Consider the following 27,075-nt stretch of genomic DNA (forward strand, 5'->3'; position numbering starts at 1 on the left):
AGAGTGACCAACGGAGCTCATATTGAAACATTTTAAAGTATGTAAAAATCTTTTTGAGTTTGTGAATTATTAAAAAAATACTCGTTTGATTATTTCTAGTAGTTTCTGAGATATGATTTTTTTTTTATATTGCTGCAACATTTTTCGATGACCTGTACATTTAACGTAATTGTATTTATTGTAGTTCATGTATTTATTATATTTCTTGCAGATGCTCAATTAACTTTTGTATTTTATTTTTAACTAATGGACCCGGCAACGCTTCGCTATTGCTAAATTTAAGTGTATGAATTAAATAAATTTGTATCGTATCTGATGAATTATATTATGAAAATAATAAAATATATAATATCAATCCAATATTAACTGTATTTCAATCAGATTTAATTTATTTACGTTTAAATAAATAAATAAATAACCAAAGACCTATTTTACTAAATTTAATGTCGTTGTATATATCGAGAGATATCTTCTATATCGATCGTCTTCTACGTCAACAGACTTCCTCAGACAGTACAATCATTATGTAATTAAATACTAAATTATTATAATATTATGGAACTAATAAAATGTAAACACTCCGGGAAAAATAATATATTGACATTTTCAGCGAAATCGTTTAAATAGTTTTTCAGTCTCGAGTCTTGATGATTGTATTTTATTTACGTAAAGTAATGTTTTAATCAAAATTCAAATAATTATTAAATAAACAACAAAAAATTAATACATATTGCTAGCAAAAAATTTCACATGATTTGTATCCTAAATTTTCGTTGTATGATTAATAACACAAATTGAAAATTCTCTTCTCTTAATCCGGGTCATAGCAGTAGTTAATGAGGTAGGATTTTTTTTCACATCGCTTAAGTATTAAATAAAATTTGTTAAGATTTTTAATAAAATGTCTTGAATACTAACGTAGAAAATATTCCTTTAAAATATAGGTGTAAAAAATTTAATTCCGTATTACCTTTTACTAGATGTTGAATAAGCTAAATATTCTAATGGACTTTGGGTATTTTGCCAAACAATAAAGCCCTTTCTGGCTGCTTAAATAATATCATTACTTCTTAGGTAGATATACACCTACAGGTTTCATTTATGTTAGATCTAAATTTTCTTTATATTGTCATCTAACGATATAATTTTGCTTTTAAATATCAATTAATTATCTAAAAACAAAATTTTAATAATCTAACTGTACGCTGTAACAAAAATACTATACTTTAATATAACAGCATCACTTCACGTTAGATATGTCACAACGATGAAAATTTTTCTAAGAATGTAAATGATTAAGTTGGACAAATTAATACATGTCCGTCCAAATCAGAAATGGAATTTTGCCAAAATTCTGCCGTGTTCTTCAACTCAGCTTCACTCCATCGTCGTACCGTATTCATTTCTTTCTTCTTTCTGTACCTTCTTGTCTTTTTTTCTTTATTTCTTTTCCTCATCATTTTTATCTGTTATTCATTTTATGATTATTTTTTATTTACACTGTCTTTAACACTGACATAAATTTTTAATAAAATTTCAGGCGTTAGAAACATATAACGATACAATTAAAAACTGATGATTTTTTATTTATTTTAGTAGAACTATACAATAAGAAATTTATTTAAAAAGTTTTTTTAAGAGAGCAAAATATTTAATAATAAATCAATATATGGCCGTAGATTAATGGCAAGTTTATATATTATTTTATTGATTAAAAAAACTGTTAAAGGTTCTTTACTTTTTTCCGTGTTATTGTTGAATATAATTCGATACGGTAAAGGGATCATCTGCACTAGGTTGAAGCAATCGTTTATATTAGGTTTAATCGTTTATTTTATGCTATAGAGAAATAGTCTTATAAGAGTAGTACAGTCGCTATTACTGAATGTTAACGATCAGAATAATATTTTAAATATTAATTGTACGTAACAAGCTACACTAAAATTATTATTTAGTACTATTATACAATTTTTATTTATCATATATGTTCGTTTTGTGTTACATTAATGTTTAACTGAATCTATGATTAATAAATAATAATGTGTACAGAAAGTTTTTATAAAATTATGCTAATAAAGTGTCAACATTAAAAACAAACAAAAATTAATTAAAGTAGTAAAAATAAATTTTGTATAGTAACTAATATAATTTTAAATAAAAAATTGTATTGAAAGTCATTACGTATAAACAAAAATTGTACAGGTATGTTAAATTACTGAGAGCTGGTTTCGAGCATGCGCACTTATTAATAAATGTGCTCATGTCAATGAGGATGTACAAAACATTTTGTATATCAAAAATAGACTATAAAAAAACAAGGTAATGCGTTAGTAATCCATTATTTGTATATATGACTAATTAAATATTTATTTAAAATTTTTTAATTATTTTTTGATGATAAATTTATTGATTCTATATTAAAAAAGACTGGATTTTCATTATTAACAATTTATAACATGAGCAAAGCTATAAATTTATTCAGTAATAAAAATATTCAGAAATACATATAAAACATCAATGTTTCTAAATTTTATAACCATGAATCATACGTATAATTCACACATATAATTTAGATTTGTGGAGTGTATGGAAGACAATACATCTCTGATTGAATTTTCTTAATGTGTTTTACAGTTTGTCATTACTCACTGTTTGTGTTAATTGTGTTATTTACTGGATTTAACTCTTTTAATAATAGTATCTCCAAATTAATTTTATATCAGTTATTTATTATCATTTTTATTTGTTTAATCTTTAGGAATATCTTTGGATGATCCTCTTTACGCCAGAGTATCTCATATGATTTATTTATGGTTCCAATTGGGGAAACAGATTGTAAATAGTTACACGTAGAAAAAAAAAGTAATTTAATAATATAATTCGAAATTGCATTAACAACCCGTTATTATTACAGCAAACCCGACAATGCTTCGCTATTGCTAAATTATGTGTCATTCAATATTTTGTCGTTTTCGACGCATTGTTATTTACTAAATTTAATGCCGTTGTATATATCTAGAGAGAGAGATATCGTTCTATATCGATCGTTGTCTACGTCAATAACGATTTCCTCAGACAGTTATTATGTGATATTAAATATTATATTATGAAATTATTATATAATTAAATATTATGGAACTAATAATAAATATTCCGGGGACAAATAATGATAATGCTGTAAAATTTTCAGTGAAATCGGTTAAGCAGTTTCTGAGTTATTAGAGGGCACATAAAACAAAGATATATATAGATGTTAAACAATTTTACATCTTAGAAGAAATTTTAATTTCTCGATAGATATTCGATATGCTTGTACAATTAGATTGTCAATACAAAAATGTTTGATAATATATCCTCCCTATGTTATAAAATGGTAAGAAAAATGCTGAAAACACGAAAATTGCAATAACTCTAGACTTAATTGATGTACTGGGACGTACAATGGCTTAAACCTCTCGGAGAATCAAGTCACATCTAATAAGGCCTCGCCCAAAATATTTCCTCTACTGAGTCGAGATATCAACGAACATTATTGGCTCTTCACAAACAACATATGTCCTTAAATTTTAACTTTCTTTTTTCCTGTTTAGCCTCCAGAAATTACGGTTCAGGTATTACTTCAGAGGATGAATGAGAATGATATGTATGTATGAATGTAAATGAAGTGTAGTCTTGTACAGTTTCAGTTCGACCATTTCTGAGATGCGTGGTTAATTGAAACCCAACCACCAAACAACACCGATATCTACGATCTAGTATTCAAAATCGTAAAAAAGTAACTGCATTTACTAGGACTTGAATGCTGGAACCCTTCGACTTACACAGTTGATTTGGGAAGACGCGTCCACTACTAGACCAACCCGGTGGGTTCCTCAGATTTTAATCGGGATAAACATAAAAACACGAAGTGTTTATAACCAGAATAAAGTTAGACACTGGCGAGTATATTCATGTATTACCGTCTTTACTGCATATAACACAGATTTCGTAACTTAACTTTTACAATGACGATAAATAAGTCGCAGAGTCAAAGTTTTGAACATATCAACAAACCTTTATTCAGTCATGGTCGGTTGTATATGGCATTATCCAGGTGTGATTGCAAATACTGGGATTACAGTAGAAAACTGTCGACAAACCAATGCTATCGAAAATGTGGCCAGCTATTTCTGATAATGCTGTAACAGTACAGTAATAGTTATTAAATTAAAATTGGGTATGGTAATAATTACCCGCACGTACAAACAGTATAAATAATGAATTTAATTTTTAAAAAACAATATTTTCCTCCCGAAAAACAGTATTCTTATCATTTTCACTTTTTTGCCGCATTGTAGCGGTGTTGAGTCGGGAAGCAGTCACGGGCACAGCCCTCTAGTGAAAATAAAATAGTTTTTAACTAAAAGGAAAAATATTTATATTTTAAAATAAATTGTATCTATAATATTGTATCCGTTTAATCTTAACAGCATACGAGTAGAACAACATTCACCAATCAATAACTGATCTATTTCTCATGAGAAAATATATTATTTTATTACAGTCATCAGATTTTAGTTAACCAGACGGTGGTCTGGTTACTAACTGGGGAGTTAGTTACTTATTATCGCCATCTGCTATATAATTTCATGCCGATGAAAATTAAATGAAAAATAGGAAAAAATATTTTAATAAGAATACGCTTTTTAATTTTGGATATTAAAAATTCCAATAAAAATAATACAACTGTCTTTTTCTCTTTTATTATATGTTACAATTAGACTTAAAAATTCATTACCTATGACTACATACCTAAAATGTAAAAAATATTCTTACCTTATTTGTGTTTTGTCAAAAACAATGGATTTTGAACTTTTTTGGACACTTTTTGTTCAGTCGATCGCAATCGAAAGGGGAGGTGCACAACTAGATGTTACAACAGTCCTAAATCAAAAATTTCAACATCCTACTGCTAATCGTTGTTAAGTTATGTGAGTCATACGTACGTACGTACAGACGTCACGCCGGAACTAGTCAAAATGGATTCAGGGATGGTCAAAATGGATATTTCCGTTGAAATTTGAAAACCGAAATTTTTCGCGATCACAATACCTAATCCTTTACTTTGTACAAGGAATTAAAAAACCACCCGATCAACCACAACCAAATTTTTACCCACGTTTCTTGGTATAACTGAGAAGGATTTAGATAGATTTCATCTCGAAAAAGAAAAAATATTTATGTAGTAGTGGATTTTTGACGGTCGAAACACAAACTTTAATCAATTGTTAACTGCGAGTGTGAGCTGGGTTTGAACTGAATGATTATCAACATCTAAAAACCAGTTTTCTAGATTTTTTTGAAATTTCGAGTATCAAAGGTTAAAATGGATTTTTGAATTTTTTTTTAAAACCATGTTATTTTATTAATTTCTCGGTAACAAATTAAGAAACAACCTGATTTGTTATGAGTGTAATCTTCATGTCAATAAACCAATTTCTAGATTTTTTAAATTCTACCTTGAAAAGGGATGATAAAAGGTAAAACATTCTGAACGATGAATGTAAATTTTTCCAATCCCGACCACAGTAAACTAGATATTCGGCAAATTTGGCCTTGGAAATACTGTTCAGATAAATATTTCAAAACCATTTTCGGGTTATTTTAATTTCTATTTTTTTTTTAAATTTCCGAAGGTATGCGGCGCTGTGGTTCTACCCACACAGCCACTGCCACCGTTACTGTATGTGTCACTGGTTGCACCTGCCTCTCACTGGTTACTTGACTAAAAAACGAAAAAGATTGACCGCTGTGGGAAACGCAAGTAACCACATAGCGCATGCGAAGCTGTGACAGGGAGCTAAGTATACATATATATATTACGTAAGAAAGTAATATTATTTTTAATGTTGTTTTTTCAAATGATTTCCTGTATGTATTTTCAAAATTCAAAAGAAATTCTGTATGCTTCTTTATTTTATTAAATTATTATTTTTTTTTTTTTTTAATTTTACTTGTGTAACTGCTACATATTTTGTATACTTATATATCTTTTTGTTTTTTTAGATAATATTTCAACCAAAGTATTTAATGTAGAGTATGTCGATTTACTCGAATATAAAAAAAAAGTAATAATGCTTTCAATATGCTTTTGAATTTCAATACGATAATAATATTAAATTTAAATAAATGAGAAGCGCATTATATTTCTACTATTTAACTTCAGTTACTGAATCTATTACGGTTATTTCTTTTATTATTACTATTATTAGTTTTACTCTACAGCTTGTAACCATATATAGTTAACATAATGTATAAAATTCAGTCGACAAATCTTAGGTTTTTCATTCTACAAAGAACGCAGAAGATTTGTTCCACTCGCCGGACGATAGTCGTAAGAATACTCGTTTCGCAGTCAGACGCCAGTGGTCGACTTTTAAGACCCGAGTTATGAGCGTGAAGTGTCATAAAGGTACTGAAGGCGTGCTTGTGGCAATGTGCCCCGCTCTTGGGTTACTCATTTGCATATGAGAAATAAACACGCCTAGCATTCATTGTACATACTATATTAATATTGGCTGGCCATTTGACACGTTCTAATGGGTGCCATTGTATTAACATGCACATGTATTCGTTTATACATGTAACATGTTATATGTATTGTACAATCGCAGTCAAAAATACAACTAGAATTACGTGAATTTAACAACCGCATTCGATTTCATCCGGACAGAAATGTGATTTAGACTGTACTTGAAGTTTTGTTTTGTTTCATACCAGTCCTTTCGTCATCCTTTTTATTTACTTTTTTCCTTTCTCTTTGTTCTTCTTCTTCTTTTGTTTTATGGTGCGGTTATTGTAATCGCTAACTTAGAATTTTGTCTAACAACGAGATATTTATGTTAAAAAAAGAAAATATAATATTCAGCAATTCTTCAGTTCTAGTAAATGTTTGGCGAAAATATAAAAATTATTAGTATATATGTATATATATTTTTGTTTAAAAGAGTTTTGTTGAAGTGTATAAACAAAATTAGGCAATATAAAAACCAGTAAATCACATTTTTTGTCGATACATATAAAAATCTGACGGTTTAAAATTGTTTAAAGACAAATTGAATAAGTTTTTGAAAAATAATGTAAAACATATAGTTAGACTAATGGGTTCATTTCTTTAGAAACTTAGATAAGTAAATTTATAAGAAGTTTTAGAGGTCTTACGTTGTAAAATAGACAGAAACAAAACTTTCATGAAGCAGATCATTAGAGATTAAGGATGTTGCCTATATTTAAAAATTTTAACATGTAACTGGCTAAAATGAAAACTGCATTAAATCAGCCAAAATTATTGATAAAAAGTTGTATTGTCATCGTATTTGAGGAATTAAATATAAACTCAAAGGTTAAAAATTATAAAGAATATATTGTTATTTAACGTCAAAACGTTCGGTACCACATTGGAAATTAAGCAGAAACAAACTAGTAATATAAATGTGGTTCTCTGATTAATTCTAAAGGCTTTCATTTTTCCCTTAAGTTAACAAAATGTACAGTTTCCGTGTTATTTTTCATTTAGAACCTAATTATATAGATTCTTAAACGACACGATTAACTGAACACGTCGTGATTTATGTTTACAGAATAGTTTAAAGCTTAGTAACTTGCTTCATAATGATAGTACAGAATTCAAATTTTTTTCTTCAATAAATTGTCTAATAACTAGTGGAATTCCATTTAATTACTAATGTTTGTTTCAAAATAACAATAAAATATCTTTTTTGACTCTTGTTACCCGATAAAAATTTATTCTCGTATGTAACGTTCGAAAAGTAACCTAAAAACCTTTTCTTTCTTTTTCCTGTTTAGCCTCCGGTAACTACCGTTTAGATAATTCTTCAGAGGATGAATGAGGATGATATGTATGAGTGTGAATGAAGTGTGAATGAAGTGTGAAGTGTGAAGTGTGAATGAAGTGTGTCTTGTACATTCTCAGTTCGGCCATACCTGAGATGTGTGGGTTAATTGAAACCCAACCACCAAAGAACACCGGTATCCACGATCTAGTATTCAAGTCCGTGTAAAAAAAGCTGGCTTTACTAGGACTTAAACGCTGTAACTCTCGACTTCCAAATCAGCTGATTTGGGAAGACGCGTTAACCACTAGATCAAGCCGGTGGGTAACTTAAAAACCTAGAACTATTAACTATTGCGTAATTAAATAATCATTTCTCGATGATTTATTTTGGGCATTTTTTCGAATAATCGTTTCCCATTTATTAATGAAATACTTTGCCCAGTAACTGTACCGTAAATGATTACGTCATAATCTTGATTATAAGCTGCTTTTGTAAAATGCTGCTCATAAATCACATCGGTTAATAATTTCCGTATATTAGTTATTGTACATCGCCAACATAAGCTAAAAATATTTTATCAAGTTGTTACTTACAATTATCAATGATTCATGACTTAATAATGACGGTTTTTTATCATATAAAAATATATTCTTTAATTAGCTTATTATTCAAAATGTAGTCGTTTTTTTTTTTTAATTTTTAAAGGAATTCCTATATGAAATTGTTATTGGTTAAAAATTATCGTTAAATGAAAACCAGTTACTCCGTACTTAACCCACCGGGTTAGTTTAATAGCGGGTCGGCATCGCAAATCGGCTATTTTGAAGTCGAGAGTTCTAAGGTTAAAATCATGGTAAAGGCGATTACTTCTATACGGATTTGAATATTAGATCGTGGATACCGGTGTTCTTTGGTGGTAAAGTTTTAATTAATCACACATCTCAGGAACGGTCGACCTGAGGCTGTACAAGACTATATTTCATTTACATTCATACATATCATCCTCTGAAGTAATATCTTACGATGATTTCGGGGGCAAAACATGAAAAAGAGAATTAGTTACACCGTAATTACCGAAATTGAATGAGGAAGTGAGAAAACAGTAGCTATTTGACAGTTATTTAGGCCTTTTGCGTTTTACTCGGACGCAATATCTATTAAGTTTGTAAAAACCCGTAAAGATTGTCTACCTCTCTGTAGTTAAATGGGAAAGCCACGTATTTTTTTTTTTAACAAAACTGAAATTCTCCAATGAAAAATTTTAGTTCCTTCATTTGGCCAACTCTATAGATAAATTTGTCGGTCTGAATGTCAGCGGATCACTTTTAGTATTGGATTGAAATAAAAACGAGACATTGACTGCGTACTAAATCTAATTTTAACGTAAAACAGATACCAAATAGTGCATGATATTTATTTCGACTACTATTCGACGACAAATTTTGTTCAACATTAGTCTGTGATATGAGAATTAAGAGACATAAGGCATAATAAGCAGCGGTAGAAATACTCGCGCCGTCGGCGTTGTTTACTGAGCGGCACCTTTGCGACGCTCCCGAAATGCCTCGCTCGCTCGGCACCGAAAATTGGGGTACATGTGCGTGGCTTATAATCTCCCCTTTCCAACGATATGCGTAATTTATACGTCCAGCTGGCTTTTCCGCGGCTGAGGCTGACATATAGAATTTTTATACTCTTACATTTTTACATTAATTTTTTTCACGTAAATATTGTCCAAAATACACTTTTTATTGCTTAAATCTATCTATCTCGACAAACCCTAAACAGAAACACACGAATCACCGTGCTATCACTTCTAAGTCGTGAGCTACACTGAATGAAAATGAGCGAGAGCGCCAATTTTGGCCGATCTGCGCTGTGCTCCCTCCCCATCAACCCGCTCAACAGTCATGCAAAATCAAAGTCTTATCGGTGAGCTGACCGTGTAAAATATAAAATGACATCGCATGAGACTAATAGTTAGGGAGTTATTAAGGCATGACGATGTAGAACTTTTCTTTACGCTACAAATATCTGTTCTAGTACCATGTATGTTTCGGTGTGATTTTAAAGAGGTTTCACGTCAAAAATCATCTAGTTTATTTTAAATTAAAAAAACAAAAAACAAAAACAGAAATTTTACCGTTTCCTATCATTCCTGTAAAGTTTGTTTTTAGTCAAACTATGTAGTTTTTTACTAATTTTGACTTATTAAGTGAAATATGTTGCTTCTATAATTTAATAATTTGTAAACCTATTTATGTACTGTCTTTTAAGAATTCAATCAATTAAAATACAGAAGAAAATGACTCCTCGTTTAATAGCTGCTAACATTTAAAATAGTACAATTTATTACAGTGCGGTCATTTTAAAATTTTAATTACGTGTAACATATTATTAATTATCCGAAAATATGAGTAATTTGAAACGACGGCCAAGTTTCACATTCCGTAAAAACTAAATTCTGTTGCTTTGAGACTCTACGCAAAGAACCTTTCATACATCATACTGCGCAATAATAGTTAAAAATAGAAATTAATGTGATTAGTAAATGTGAGGGGTTATTTTTTTTCAGATATAATTATGTTTTTTTCATTATTTATTAATAACATACGAATTTTTATCAAACAAATTTATTTTTTCGTTTTCGTTATTTATATTGAGAAATAATTTGTTTAGTAAATTTTATAAATTTAATTAAAGGTGTTACAAATGAAAAATCGATTATAATTTATTTATAAATAAATATAAATATATAATTTTTTAAATTCTTCTTTTTAAAATAATATAATGGAATTGAAGAAAAAAATATATATAAATATTTCCTTATATAAAAATAGGAAAGAAGTATAATGTTATTTTCGATTTATCACGCTGTCACAGGCTCAATCGGAAAATAATCTTTCGTAATATTATTATTATTATTATTAAAATACAAAGAAATAGTTCTTTGCAAAGAAGAGAAAATCGTGGGAACGATGTCATTTGAATAATTATTTTTTTTTAATGGAAAACTGTCGTGTAATTTTAAAAATAAATTTAATAATTTTTTTTATTATTATTATGAAAGAGTGAGCATCATAACAGCTATGGTCATTAGCCCGGTAAAAATTGGTGACTTATAAAAAAAGATACTAACCCTGTCCGGGATTCGAACCCTGGACCTCCGCATAAAATGCCGAAACGCTACTTACTCAACTACTGAGGTCAAAGGTCAAAGTGTTAATAAACAAATACAAGATCGCCACATCATCTGCAAATGTCAAATAACTAAAATTCTTACCTTTACTTCATAGTTTCACATTTTCTAACTTTAAAATTTCCATCTCTTTGTTTCATCCTCCAATTATTTTTTCCTAAATTTCCTAAATTTCAAAAGGTTTAGAATTTATTCTTTGATTTTTCTTAAAGAAATTTTATTTATATTTATTAATAATTAAAAAAAATATTAAATAAAATTTCAAGTGCTTACATATTAGGACTATTTTCAAGGTTCAGTTCATGTATAAAATTAATCTTTGAGGTACCCGCATAACGTAGCTTGTATTTTGCACGCGTAAACTCATTCGAGCCACGCGCGCATATTATAATCCACACAATAAAGAGAGCTTTTACATCCTCTTTGTATTTTCCATCCTTCATACCATCTCAATTGAAGTATAATTACAATTATGTTCAACATCATCTCTAATTTTGTTTTACATAGAATATTATACACGTATTATTTTAATACGCCTCTCTTTTTCTTTATGTTTAATTTTTTTTTGTATTTTAAAATAATTTGGTATTTAAAAGCTCTTGATTTGCGTGTTAGTAATTCGTTAACTAAATTCTCTTTGCTGCTAAATCGCAAAGTTAATTGGAAATCAAATTTTAAAGAGAGGTTGAACCCATTACTACATATTACTTTTTTTTTAATAACATTCAATTATTAAAATCATGCTTGTAGTTTTTGAAACAAAAGTTAAAAATTTTTCAAAATATTGATCAACAACCACTACGTAAAAAAAAGCAGCGCGTAACATTTGCGTTCGGTTAAAGTTGATTAATGTAAAAATGAATATCATTATAGATTTAATATCTTTATCAAGAAGAATATATTATTTGTATTGTAATAAATTAAATAAAAGTTATTTTTAAAAGTCAACTGTGTTACATTCACATTTTTCACACGTATCAGGCCCGGCAAATATTGTTGTATAAAATTCCTTACTAGGTTTATATGCCGGTATAGATTTATCAGATGGTAATCCCTTAAACGGATCACATTCAGGAAACGGTGTTATTCTACATTTTGGTGATCCTCGACAATTCCATCGCCTGCATTCATCTTGAAGACCGTTTCGTTTTCCACAGTCACAACGTAAAATTAATTGACCACCAATTAATTCTTTGTATTCATTAGCAGGCTGAAAAAATATATTATTCGTTTACTTATTACTTGTTTTTTATAAATTTTTAATTAAACTTAATATCAGTACGCAAAATATTTCAGGAAGTTTCTACGGTACTTATCATCCTCTCATCAAAATAATGACAAAATTTCATTACGTAATCGGCTCTAGAAACTATTTTTATTCAGTAAAGACTAGGGAAAAATTTCACCGAAATTTCTTCTCTAAAATTAATGTTAAAACTTTTTTAAAACCGAAATTTTTAAATTTCATTTATTATTTTTTTAAGTTGATTACATAAATTTTCTCGAAATAAAATCACTAAAATTTTTACCCTTAAGTTTCATTTAATTATTGCAAATTTAAACAAATAAATAAATTTTCTTAAAATAAAATCTGATGTGGACACACCACAAGACTTCTTTGTACGCCTATTAAATTACATACACACATTTTATGTTGCTCTTCATTTAAACTTATTACATTTGAAAGTGAGATACGATCCTCTAATTTTTTAATAAAGTAAACAGTTAAACAATTGCATTTTGGTGGACACCACATTGCATCACATTTTTTTGTGGTGTCCGTATCAGCATTTTATATTAGTTTATATATTAATTTTATTTCATGTCGCTCAAGTAGTTAAGTGGTTGGTGTAAGTGAGAACGTGTCGGATCTGTAACCAAAAACACATCGGTTCGATTGTAATCCTCATTATATATTTATTTATTTTTTTAATTTTTATTTTTTTTTTAAATTTAAATATATTAATTTATAACAATTAAAACCTCTGTAAAAATTTTTGAATTAAATATGAAAAGTACATAAAATTTGATTTCACTAATAACCTATGATTTATTTTTATTATATTTTTTTATTGTAATGATTGGATTATCATTTATCGTAAACATTTTTTTACAAATTATTAATAAATCAATATATTTAAATTAAAAAAATATATATATATTTATATAAAGTCCGATTCGAACCGATGTGCCTTGCACTTGTAAGATCCAAATATTTCATTCTTTAAACTTTTATTTATTTGTAAACTCTGGAACCAATGAAAATATAAATATATGAACCGATATGAAAATATGATATATCGTTGAAGAGCTCTCAATGAGAGCTTATTACTACAGTTAAGAAAAAGTCCAAAAAACATTTCGATTTCGGACTTTTCTGGACACTTTTGATCCAGTCGATTGCAATCCAAAGGGGAGGTGCACAACTAGATGTTAGAACAGTCCTAAATCCAAAATTTCAACATCCTACGTCTAATCTTTTTTGAGTTGTGCGAGATACATAGCATATACATGCATACGTATTTACAGACGTCATGCCGAAACTAGTCAAAATGGATTCACGGATGATCAAAATGGATATTTCCGTTGAAATCTGAAAACCGAGATTTTACGCGATCACAGTATTTCCTTTACTTCGTACGAGGAAGTAAAAAACGCGTTTTTCAACTCTAATATTTTGGGTTTTATCTCAATTTTTTTCGGAAAGTACTTGGGATACAGATCTTGAACCAATTTTTAGGTGACCTGAAATAATTTATATAAATAATTTGTCTTACAGAATAGTTTTGTTTTTTTCTAATTTTATTATTTTTGGGGGGAGCAAGACTACAAATATCAACCGCTTTGGTCGTTAGCCCTTCCTCCCGAAAAAAATTTCTTTCCCGCTTTGGTACAATAATTTTCCAGAAAAATAGTCTTAACAGATAGATAATACAGAAGTATATTTCTCAAAGGACATTAAAACATCAAAAGGCACATGATGATAAGGGTGTACAGGGCCCTTGCTACTTTAAAATGTACTTCCATTTCAAAGGAATGTTATCGTGTACGTCAAAATGGCTGTAATAAATCCCGTAATTCTTAAATACTTCTCCTCAATGAAAATTCGCCAAAAAATCTATAAAAATTTCAACTATACCATCTATCCCCCAGGTTTACGCTTAGGCCATCCTTTTTTTCTTTTCTTTCTTCACCTTCCTGACGGTCACCAATTCTAATTCTCAGGGTGTCTGAAGCTTAAGATGCTTTGTCGTCTTACGTAGGCAAAAACAAGATCATGGTCGTGCCTCTCAACTTCGCTGTAAGCATTAAAACTGAAAAACACAATAGAAACCAGCTAGGACAACTCGGGCCACCAATCCCGTAATCTGCAGGGAGAGTACGAACAATACCATTGGCCAGTTGACCGATTAAGAGAAACTACAAAAATAGGATGTCGTTGCGCACCCCAGACGTGTGCCTAGATATAACCGCACGGACGTAGGATTGAATTTTGTCCAGGGCAGTATAGTATTAATTGTCCTTTTTAGCAGAAATTTGGGCAAAATATTTCGCTTGCTGTAATTTGAAAACAAAACGTATGTTTACATGAAAATTTTCCATTATTTTGATGAGAGGAATACTCCTATAAAGAAGAGAAAAAATTTACTGAAGCATTTTGTATATTAGTTATTAATTAACTGTATAAATTATCTCTGGAGTTTATTTAACATCAATTTTTGTCTGCTAAGTTATTCTAATCTAAAATTATGTAGAAATTAAACGGATGAAATGTACATGAAAATTGATGTATTTTAAAAAATAATTCTATTTAATTATTTTTATAAAAAAATATATAAATTAATTAAAATAATAAATATTTAATCAAGATTTGACAGTCCTTAGAGGTAAATATTTTAATTTTTTTAAATTCTTGTATGAGACAGACAGAAATACTTTGATAAAATTAAATTATTTTTAATCAAATATATTCAGTTAACGAATAAAATTGCAATAACGTAATGTGAAATTAGTGTTAACAAAAGTTATTAAGACATGGATGTTAAATAAACAGATAAACATTTTATTCTGTTTGGAAAATAATAATAATAATAAAAAAAAAATTAATGTTTATTGTGAAGTTTGTGTTTTTAAATAAAATGTAAGGGCCCTTTACACCCTTACATATGACGATCCTGATGGAGATAATAATTTCTTTTAAAGAATGTGACGAGGGCTAATGACCTCGGCAGTCGATGCCCGTAAAAATTCAGTTAAAAAAAAAAAAAATAAAAAAAAATAAATTTTATAGATCACGACAAAAATTGTTTAGTATACTACTCCATGAATAAAAAAAAAGAATGCTCCGACATTTAATTTCATGGATAAAGGGAAAATTTTATAATACTAATTATAAAATTTATTCAATTTTATTTTCCTACTGTATACGTTGCAATCTGTTCAATTAGTGAACAATAAGCAAACCCCCCTCCACCCTACAATGAGATGAGTATATATATATATATATATATATATATATATATATATATATATATATATATATATACACATGACATGTAAATAAGATGTATTCTTGTACAAACTCAGGTTGATCATTCCTGAGACGTATGGTTAATTGAACTCCAACCACCCAAATACACAGGTATCGGCAGTGTAGTATTCAAATCAGTATAAAAGCAACTAATTTTTCTAGAATTTAAACCTGAAAATCTTCTACTTCTAAAATCAGCTGTTAAAAACTGATTTGCGACGACAAGTTTAACCACTAGACCAGCCCGGTGAGCTTAATTATAAAATAAAAATTATAATTGGTTTAAAACCATATTTATAATTTAAAATATATTAAATAACATTTGTAAAAAGAATATTTGTTTAAAGGCAGGAAATTAAGGATTTTTTTTTTATTTTAAATTAATGCTTAGTTAATATTTTTCCCTGATTAATATGAAAAAGAATGTAAAGGTGGTTTGATAGGAAGGTTTAAACATTGGATCAATTAAGAATAGGAAATCGAGGAAAAAATCTAAAAGAAAAAGAAAATTTAGTTAGATTAATAAGGTATACCTTTAGGAAGGAAAAAAAATGAAAACTTATTTTTAAAGGGAATTTTAGGGCAGAATAGAAAAGCATAAGGCTAAGGAAGAGATAAAGGGGAATAAAGTGAACGAGGACTTTTTTTATGCGATAAAGGGGCTGGAGAAAAATATTAGAAGTTAAAAGAAGGACACGGAGGGCCGTTATAGAGACGACTAATAGGCTGTAATGGTAAAGTAATTAATAAACAAATAGGTAAATACTCATTTATAGTAGTAGATTTATTACACTAATTATATTAGTACGTTTATAGAAGTAAATGTATTTTTAAAAATACACTTTTTATGTAATGCCAAAAAATATATATCTAACTTAAAAGTAAACATAATATTTCATTACCTCAATTCTTCCAAACCTATACGGACCTTTTGTATTGTTCAAAGTGTCTTCTGTATCCCACTGATCACAAATCGGGCTGAAACAACCGCGTTTAGTTGTGATAAATCAATTGAAATTCTTACTATCTATTGAAAATAGACATCAGATTGTTAATTAAATACTTTGCTTTCGAAATAATTTATTTATAAATTAAAAGTAAATTATGCTACGAGTCTATAATAACAGCCATTAATGCACAACTGCAAAATAAAATAAGTTATAAGAACCTTGACGAGTGTCGTAAACTTTGCAAGAATGTATTAATGGCCATTATAGATTTTGCATAACGCATTTTTTCTACGGCCGAGAAAATATTGAGATTATTGATTTAAATAAGCGATAGAATACATCGTTTACGGAATATATTATTTTTAATTTTTCGAAAAATAGATTAAACAATATATTTATATGACAGTAGGTTTATTTTTCTATTAAATTCTGCCTTTTCTATAATATCGATCGGTGTTAAAAACATTTCATCCTCAGAATCCGACGTAAATAACAAAAGTATAAACAGTGTAATATAAAAATTTTAGTTACTTATTGGTGTACTTTCAAATAATCTCTGTTGCTAACTACTAAATTGTATTAAAATCAGAAGAAAAAACTGCTGATACAATAAAATAATATCAGCCTCTGATTGGCTGATGGTTAAAAAGTAGACTTTAACCGGTTGAACATCAGTTTCATAATGAAAATCTGTTTCATTATGATACAGGTTCTAGCCGCTAATTCAATCTTTATAATATAGCAGTAGAAAAAATACTTTTGAATTAATTTATCTTTAAATTAAAATCATACCGACAGTATTATTGAAAACTTTTACCTAATAAAAATTAATGAGAAACTACAAAATCCACTTATTAGATATTTAAATTAATTTGATTACTTAATGTCATTTACCTATTACCTCAAATTACATGATTATATGGTCCATCCATTTCGGTGATATTAAGCGAAATATATGTCAAAACATAAACGTTCGTGCATGGTGAAGTACAAAAAATTGATACTGAAATCTATTGACCCGTTACACCGCAATACGTATTCTTATTATAAAAATTAATCTACAGTACTTTTGGAAAATTGCCGGGCAGTATGCTTTAGAATTACGTATTGCATTCTGTTCTTTCGGCATTAGGTAGGTTGCCTTATGGGTTAGTTGAGCGTTGCTCAGTAATAACCAAAGACTTCAGTTGATGGGTTATGACTGAACGTTACTTCGTTTTGTTTCGTTTATCGGAATCAATAGATCCGAGAAACGTAACGGTTCTTTCGGTAGAGGAACGACTTTAACTCGTTGAACATCTTCCTCACAGCAATGCAGTTCAAACTCTTATCGAAAAACTTTAAGCAACAGGCCATATCATGTTCTACTATGATTAGCGTCTTTTACAGATAAAATACGCTGATCATAGTAGAAGACCGCCTAAAGTAAACGAACAGAAGCTGTTTGATATTTTCCATGCTATAGCCGAAAGTCTTATTAAAGTCAATGCATTAGTTAGCACAGCAAGAAGATATCTGATTTGCTACGACACATTAAGCTATAATAAAAAAAAAAATGAAACTTTCCCTCTACAAATTAATATGTGTTCAAGATTTGAAACCTACAGATCGTGCCAAAAAACTAAATTATTGTCAACGGTTTAAACGTTTTATCGACCAAAATTCCGTAGATATCCTCGACATTACAATTTTTTTCAGTTGAAGCGTGGTTTCATCTGGGAGGGTATATTAATTCGTAAATACACGACTGTGGTTAAGTAACCCCCATGAATTATATGAACGATCTTTAAACGAAGCGAAAATTGGAATCCGGCTCGGTGTGAGAAGAATGCGAATTGTGGGTCCAATCTTTTTTGAAAATACAGTTAATAGTGATCGTTATTGTGCTGTTTTAAGAAACTTCATTAGTCAGTTAACAGAAGCGGTAATCAATGAAGGCTGGTTAGAACAAGATGGCGCCTCAGTGCACACAGCTAACAAAGTTTTTACGAAACTTTTTTTGATGAACGAATTATTTCGAGGTGTTTGTGACCTGCGCGATCGTTCGATCTGATTCCTTCAGAGTACTTTTTGTGAGAATCGGCGATCAAGCGGTGTATCGCAATAGACCACCCACTAAAAAAATATCGGACGATTGACGAAATATAAACCGCAATAAGGCACGAGTCATTCCAGTACATCAGTTGGTTAAAGTGTTTGAAAACAAATTTAAACGTGTGCAGTGTTTTACTGATATTAGTGGAGTTTATTTTAACCCACCGGGTTGGTCATCGTAAAATCAGCTGATTTCGAAATCGAGAGTTCTAAAGTTCAAATCCCAGTAAAAGCATATATACAAAATTGAATACTAGATCGTGGATACGGGTGTTCTTTGGCGGTTGGGTTTCAATTAACCACACATCTCAGGAACGATCGACATGAGACTGCACAAGACTACATTTCATTTACATTCGTAAATATCATCATCCTCATTCATTCTGTGAAATAATACCTTACGGTAGTTCCGGAGTCTAAATAGGAAAAAAAAAAGGTCATTTTCAACACCTTTTTTAAACTATTTCAATTATTGTAATATCCGTTTCTATAAATATGCAATGTAATAATTAAGAAAATTTCGTCATTAAACTTCCATAACTCCTGTGTACAGTAACTTTCTGAACGCTCTGTATTATATACGAGTATAATAACAGGTGAGAAAATTAAATTTACGTAAGATATATTTAAATCTATTTATCCGTATTTATTATTTTCAAGTATGAAATAATATCAAAAAATATTGCTAATAATTAATGTTTATAGTATTTTTAGTGCAAAATATTATTTTATATTATTAATCTTTAAAGGTTTTATTTTTTCAATTAAATTGCATTTTTATTAAATAAAATAACCTAGTTTTAACACTATTTTTTTGTAGGCTTTATGATAATACTATGGCGAATATGAAAAAAAAAACATTAATAAAGTAGTAATTTCATTTTATTTATGTTTTTAGTTTTATTTTATATTATTTATCGGTCGGAACTTATTAAATAACAAAATTGTATGCTTTTCAAAAACAAAGTATACGGTTATTAAATTTGTTATCTTTATTATAATAATAACAAAATTTTATTAATAATAGTGATAGCTTCTTTTTTTTATTCAATCACGATATAAATTTTATATAACTCATCAACATTAAAGATTAGTCATAGTTACTGATCACTTAGATTTTAAATTATTTTTATACTTAAGTTTTTTTTTTTTTTTTAACTGTGTTAAAGTATATATGACAACTGTATTTGTGACCTTGAATAATGACCAGTATGAATAATATTAAACTGCTACGGTGATATCTGAATTTATTAATATTTTTAAATAACTGCTGTAATAGGAAAAAGTAGTCAGTTATATAATGTATAGACCATAACTTATAAGAAACTGTATCGGCTGAACAAAATATTATACATTAAATAAATATAAAAAATAAATATTTTATTAGCTCGAAATATTTAGTTACATTTTTATTTTTACAAAATGATTTTCTTTCACACTACGCTATTGCGTTCCCGCCTAGCCTTATAAGGCTAGCCTTATAAGCTATATAAGGGAAAGTATGGTAATCGATTCAGTTTGGGCATATGAGGTTTTCACCGGATCTTTAACGTTTTGACATCTAAGGAACGCAAAATACCAGATGGAAATTTCAGAATGTTCGTTTACATGTCTGTGTGTTCGATGTTAGGTGTCCACACTTTAAATCACCTAATATCTTCTGAACTACTCGACCGGTTTTGACCAAATTTGGCAGATTACTTATATATAGTTTTCTTAGGCACATTTGTTAACAATTAAAAAGATATTTCCAAAAACGTTTTTTGTAAAATCGCATCCCCAATTCAAAAAATGTTCTAAATAAACTAATAGCCAAGTGGGTATATTGTGTCATTATTGCGCCCTCTCACAACAAGAAGCACCAGTGTAGCACTGACGTACAACTGCTGTAGTTGTCTTCTATATTGTAAAGTCACAGGTGAGCGGTAGAATTAAATAAATGAATAATATTTAAAATGTAAAAAGTATTTAAAGTGTCCGCAAGTACCGCCGCATCCACCTACCGGGTTGGTCTAGTTGTGAACGCGTCTTCCCAAATCAGCTGAAGTCGAGAGTTCTAAGGTTCAAATCCTAGTAAAGGCAGTTACTTTTATATGGATTTGAATACTAGATCGTGGATTCCAGTGTTCTTTGGCGGTTGGGTTTCAATTAACCACACATCTCAGCAATAGCCGAACTGAGACTGTAAAAGACTACACTTCATTTACATTCATACATATCATCCTCATTCATCCTCTGAAGAATTATCTGAAAGGTAATTACCGGATACTAAACAGGAAAAAGAAAGTACCGCCGCACCCTCGCGAATAAAATACGGTTTGCGCGCGCGCTTTAGTTAGAATCATTGAATTAAATAAACAAAAAATATGATATTTAAATAAAATGATAAATATTTTTAAATTAAGTTGTGTGTGTGTGTGGGTGTGTAAGCTGCACATCAGAAAAAAGCCGCGTGGTGGTAAAATCCTACAACTTTTTTAATATTATTATACAAATTATTATACAACTTTTTTTTAATATTTATGAAATCTGTAAAATTTTGTTTGACTTAAATTTATTTATTTAATAGTGAAAATTATTTTATAAATGGAACACGGAATAATTTTTTTTAAATGGGTGATCAAATTTTGTAATCGTAAAGTTTTTCAAAACGTTTACAATTTTGAGTTATTTTAATCTGTTATATTCATTGCTTGTGCGCACGCGCGCGCTTTTGTATAAAATACACTACAGTATAGCGTATTTAAATTATTTCAAAGAATACAAGATGTCACATGTTAAGGATGTACGTTAAAAAAAGAATTAAATATATAAAGCAGTAATCAAAATTAATGTATCTTAATCTAGGACCGTGTTGTTTTTAATTCGGCTGTAGATTATTATGTACCTTAGTGTAGGCTAAGTTAATGGTTTTTCTTTTTTTGACTTGTTATAAACAGAATACAACTGTTAAAATGCCATGAATCTGTTATAAGTAAATTTTTCATCGTTAAACTGAAATGTTAGAAATATTTTGACTAATCGTACAACTAAACAAGCAGTTTTCACTTTACGAATGGGAATTAGTTGTGGGAATTTTTACAAATACACATTTATCTATTTAAAATCTGTCCTTTTATTTCTTTATCATTTATTTAACATTAATTTATTTTTTATTTCTTGATATTCTATTTTTAAATTCAAACGTTTTATATACATGAATTCAATTTTTTTTTAATTTGTATAATGCAAATTATACATTATATTAGCATTACTGATTTTATGTTAAATTTCAATGTATCTGAAATGTTAAATTTTTTTATTTAGTCAACCTTAGCTTTTACGATTTTTTTGGTGATATATTTTAAATTAATACTTGCCCTATTTACATATATATTTTATCCGAAACTATATTACCTGTTAAAACAATCACCACAAATTTCTAAGTAGATCTTTCTCAATACAAGAGATATAAAACGCTAGAAATGTTTTTATTTGTTCAAATTTATTTATTATCTAAATCAGTGTTTTAAATCTGGTACTTTTTCATTTTATTCCCCCACTTTTTTCACATAAAAATACTTAATGCAGCATGATTTATAATAATTGGTGTATAAAACATTAGAGAAACGCCGTAGTAACCCTATAACTCAATAAAAATAACCCAGTAATACATTAGAGAAAACACACTAACATCTAGTTCTTTCCTGTCATTTTAAACATTCTCCATATTAACATATTTTACACATTAAAAATAAAAGCAATATTGCTTATAATTATAAATATAATCAACCAAACTTAACCTATGCTAGCTTTGCTTACTAACTAGCCTTGTCTAATTAATAATACTAATGTTTTATTTAAATAATAAATTCAGTAATTATTGCAATTATTTATTATTTAAATAATCAAAATATTACTGTTAATTAAGTAAGGTTAGCGAGCGCAGGTTAAGTTTGGTTAGATTATATTTGAAATCTCTCTGCAAATACCTCCAAATGTTCACTGATAGGAAGAAGTCTGCCTCTATTGTACTTTCTTTTTGAAAATGAGGACTCTTCTATTAGGTAGGACCTCCTACCTTTTTTGCGTTTTTTAATAAATGATCAGCACACACACACACACATCTCTCAGGTACACCTTTGCTCGCCAATCTTGACTAAAATCTTGTTAATGGTGCTCCGATTATTATAGGTACAAGTCAGTTTCCAAATCCTCCAATTATAATCGGTATACTATGAAGAAGATTATAATGAATGCATGTGATGTTACGACGGTGTTATAGATTTGGTCATTTTTAATTATTGATCCTGGTTGTATTAATTCTAATCGGATAATTATACTTCTTATTGTTCCCAATAATAATAATTCAAAGAAATGACCGGTATATAAATCATGTTAGTGTGTTTATTCTAATGTTTTATTCATCAATTATTATAAAACATGCTATATTAAGTAAATTTTATGCGAAAAAAGTGGTAAAACGAAAAAGTATCTAAATCTCTCCTTATAAAGTTGTAATATTTAATAATATAGTAAATATTTAATTTGTAACTCAAAGACTATGAAAAGAGCCTCAGATTTATGAATGATTTTCTTCTTTCTAAGTCCGTTTCATAAGATATTCATTACCTTGTAAAAAAATTGTAAAATTGTACCAAATAATGAAAACTAACTTGTAAGATCTTTTATTTCTTACCAGTGTGGATGAAATTACGGGTAATTTCTTTATAAAAAAAGTGGTGTTTTTAACCAATGGATAAAATTTCTGATAAGAATTCGTTTATTCTTTTTGGTTACATTAACAGAAAAAATTGTAAAATTTCTAATAGGCCTCATTTATTGGTGAAATATATATATATTATTATTGTTATAATAATAATTATTATTATTATTATTTCAGAACTCTTGAACATTTTTTACTTAATAATAAAATTTTATTACCTTCCAATTACTGATAAAAGGACAATGAATGATCTGTCAGCAAATTCAGAAAAGGGCATGCCACAAATATATCGTACCAAAATATAGTTCAACAGGTTAGTCAAATTTTCTCCTACGACTTGATACGGATAATCAATACTATTATATAAAGAGGAAGGGTTTTTTTTTACCGATCTATCGGTACTAAATTCTTATCCATATTTCTTGGCATCACTGAGAAGGTTTTTGAATATATTTCATCTCGAAAAATGTCTAAAATTCATATATAGTAGTGGAGGTTGAAGCACAAACTTTAGTGAATTATGAACTTTGAGTGCCTATCACTGTGTAAGCTGGGTTTGAATTGATTGATTATAAACATCTAAAAATCAATTTTTTTTTTTTTTTAGTTTCCTTCCGAGTTTCACGGGTTAAAATGAATTTTTGAATTATTTTTAAAACCCTCTTATTTTTTTTTTTTTAATTTCTCCATAAGAAATGAAGAAATCAAATTATTTTTCATAAGTGTAATCTTCAGGTCAATAAACCAATTTCTAGATTTTTTTTAAATCCAACCTTGATATGAGATGAAGAAAGGTAACAACATTTTTGTAAATTGATTGTAAATTTTCCAATCCCGACTATAGTAAACGGAGTATTTAGTAGATCTGGGGTTGAAAATACTCTTTAGATAAATATTTCAAAACCATTTTCAGTTTTTTATTAAGGGTTGCGAAAGTATACGGCGCTGTGTCTCAAGCATCACAGCCACTGCCACTGTTACTGTGTCTGTAGCAGACTGCTCCTGCCTCCGGTTACTTGACTTATAAACATAAAATAAAAAGATTAATCGCTACGGGAAACGCAAGTAATCATCTAGCGCGGGCGAAGCATCGACGGTGAGCTAGTTATATATAAATCAATTCAAAGTAATAAAGTTATAGCAAAATAATGCTTACCATCAAGTAATACTTACCTTATTTGAAATCAGCCTTAACAAAAAAAAAAAAAAAATTTTTAGATAGCTAATGTAAATATTGATATCTTTCATTGTATGTTTGATATTTAAATGATATACGATTAGCATTTTATAACTAGTAAAAACCGTTACGAGAAAATAATATTAAGATATATTACTAATGCAGTTCCACGCAGATTAATTGGTATCATGTGGGTGTTGCATAGATCAAGAAAACAGGTCTGAGAGTCGATTTTAAATGTGTCAATGCGGTCGGTTAAGTTTTGCTTGATTTTTACAAATACTCGTTTACGCCTGAGGAGCTCCTTGAATTCATACTTCGCTATGCTTGCACTAATCGTCACACAGGTGATCTGTGCAAATAATCTTTGAATATGAATGTTTATTAAATAAATAACTTAATAGAAATAAGCTTTACATAAGAAAAAAATTCACTTATAAGTTTTATAGATGTTTTATGTAAATGAAATTCCTTCATTGAAATGTTGTCAGATTTCCCTCTATTAACTAAGAACGTAAACTTATATTTTATTAAAAAAAATGAAGTTTGGTTTTTTTTTTTTAGGTTAAAGTAAATATGAATTTTGTTGTATCATTAATTAGAATATAATAAATTTATTTTAAAAATCAGTATTCAGTTTTTAAATCGGTATTTAAAAATCGAAAAATTTGTTACGTAATCATAATATTTAGTTAGGATTAAAATATGTGTTATTTTACTTACAAATTATAACTTTCATCCACAAGTTTTCTCATTTTAGCTAAAATTTCCCTTCTCTTTAAGGAAACATTATGACAAATATCTTCTTGATGGTTATCAGGAATTCTTTGACAAAAGTTTGTTCTACCTTGCCCTATTTCCCAAATATTTTGGTCACCCATTTTGTGTATAAAAAATATTTGTTTATTTACTAAAATTTTGTTTTGAATATAACACTAAAAATTTTTAAGTTTAAAAACCAAAAGAATTAATTTTAAATCATATTTGTTTATGAAGAAACGAATATCGATGTTAACTACAGTGTTTTTACATGTTGTTATTTAAAATTTATCTGATATTTCAGGTTACATTTGTATAAATATACTGATTGACCAGCAATAAATCAGCTGTAATATATCATATGTAAAATAAAAAAAATACAAATAATTAGCATTATTTTCATTCAAAAAATATTATTATTTAGTTTTATTTACATATTTATTTTAATTTTATTATAATGTCTTATACTTTTACCCGTGTTTTATCCATAAAAATTAATTATAATCCTATCTTTATAAATGCAAGGATTTTAAAACTGAAATCAAAATTCCAGAACTTGAGGTAAAGATGGTGGGAAACTGTTTATTTTAGAGATCTTGAACTCAGAAACACGGAGGGGGGAAGTGGTTCTCTCTTATTTACATTTTAATCTTCAAGAACATCATCACATTTAATAAATAGTAAAAAAAAAAAAATTCTATCCAATTATTAGGTGACATAATTGCTACAACGTTGAATTCCTTGATTCGAACTTGAAAAACTTAATTTTATATTTCTTAGTCTTTTATAACTGAAATAAAAGGAATTTTTTTACACTTATTTTTTATTTTTTTTTGTTTTAAAGCATCTATTGCTATAAATTATATTTCCTTTAGTGTTACTTTTTTTATTTTTTAAGTTAAAAAAAGAGAATTTGAATGTAAATTGATTATATATACGAAGATTTAAATTTATTAATAAATTCAAATTTGTAAAGAAATACTTTGTATCTAAAAATGAAAATTTAAAAAAAGATAAATTTTATGTTTTATTGATAAAAATTATTCTTCAAATACTGAGTTTTTGTATGAATTGGGGAGGAAAAATAACAAAGCTTTTGTTGTAAATCGAACCATAAAAACATATAATATATAACTTTTGATTTGGATATCACAATTTTTGTTCAGTAATTCCATTCATTTCTCTTTATCTAGTAAAACAAAAAAATAACCTACCATCCGTAACTCACAAGAGAGCACGTGAAAGACAATACTCCTGGTATTTCTTCTGTATATCATAAGAACCGACTGAAATTAGAATCAATTATTGTCGAAATTTTCTAGATATGTTTACGCCTGTTCAGAATCATAATTAACAATTTGGTGATAAATGATATTAAGATAGGTTTGTAATTTTTTGGCCGCACATATTTTGATTCTTCAAGGATTAGGGCTAATGACCTTAAAGATGGCATGTTGCTTTATGAAAAAAAATAATAAAAAAATGGGTTTGCAAAAGCTTTAACATCTCCTTTAAGAAATAAAGAACAATAATTTTAAGTATTTTTCTTATTCATTGTGTAAAATCAGGGTAATTTGTAATAAAACTGAAGTTAATTTATAAATAACCGAAATTTATTATTTTTTGAATGGGAATTGTGAAATTAAGCCTTGATCAAATTATTTTTCTCAGCGTCAAGAAGGAATATATTTATCGCCATTATCGTGTTGCCAGATGACCCCACCCCTGGACCAAAGCATTTTTCGTTTTACTTTCACAGTTTGAGAAAAATATTGATATATAACAGTTAAAGGATTTAGGCTTTATAGATACCTGAAAAAGAAAC

At 28.4% G+C, this 27,075-nt stretch overlaps 2 protein-coding genes across 2 annotated transcripts in view; one reads left to right on the plus strand and one right to left on the minus strand.

Annotated features, from left to right (window-relative positions):
* The window catches only part of LOC142319721 (homeotic protein spalt-major-like), a 504,375-nt gene that overhangs the window by 198,185 nt on the left and 279,115 nt on the right, over window positions 1-27,075 (plus strand). The window lies entirely within an intron of this gene.
* On the minus strand, window positions 11,972-25,372 carry LOC142319821 (uncharacterized). Its single transcript, XM_075357495.1, has 3 exons — window positions 25,215-25,372; window positions 16,468-16,543; window positions 11,972-12,244 (listed from the first exon to the last, which is right to left on the minus strand). The coding sequence occupies exons 1-3, from the start codon at window positions 25,370-25,372 to the stop codon at window positions 11,972-11,974; spliced, it is 507 nt and encodes a 168-aa protein (XP_075213610.1).

The sequence above is a fragment of the Lycorma delicatula genome, chromosome 2 (genome assembly GCF_047948215.1).
Source record: "Lycorma delicatula isolate Av1 chromosome 2, ASM4794821v1, whole genome shotgun sequence".
NCBI classification, from domain to species: domain Eukaryota; kingdom Metazoa; phylum Arthropoda; class Insecta; order Hemiptera; family Fulgoridae; genus Lycorma; species Lycorma delicatula.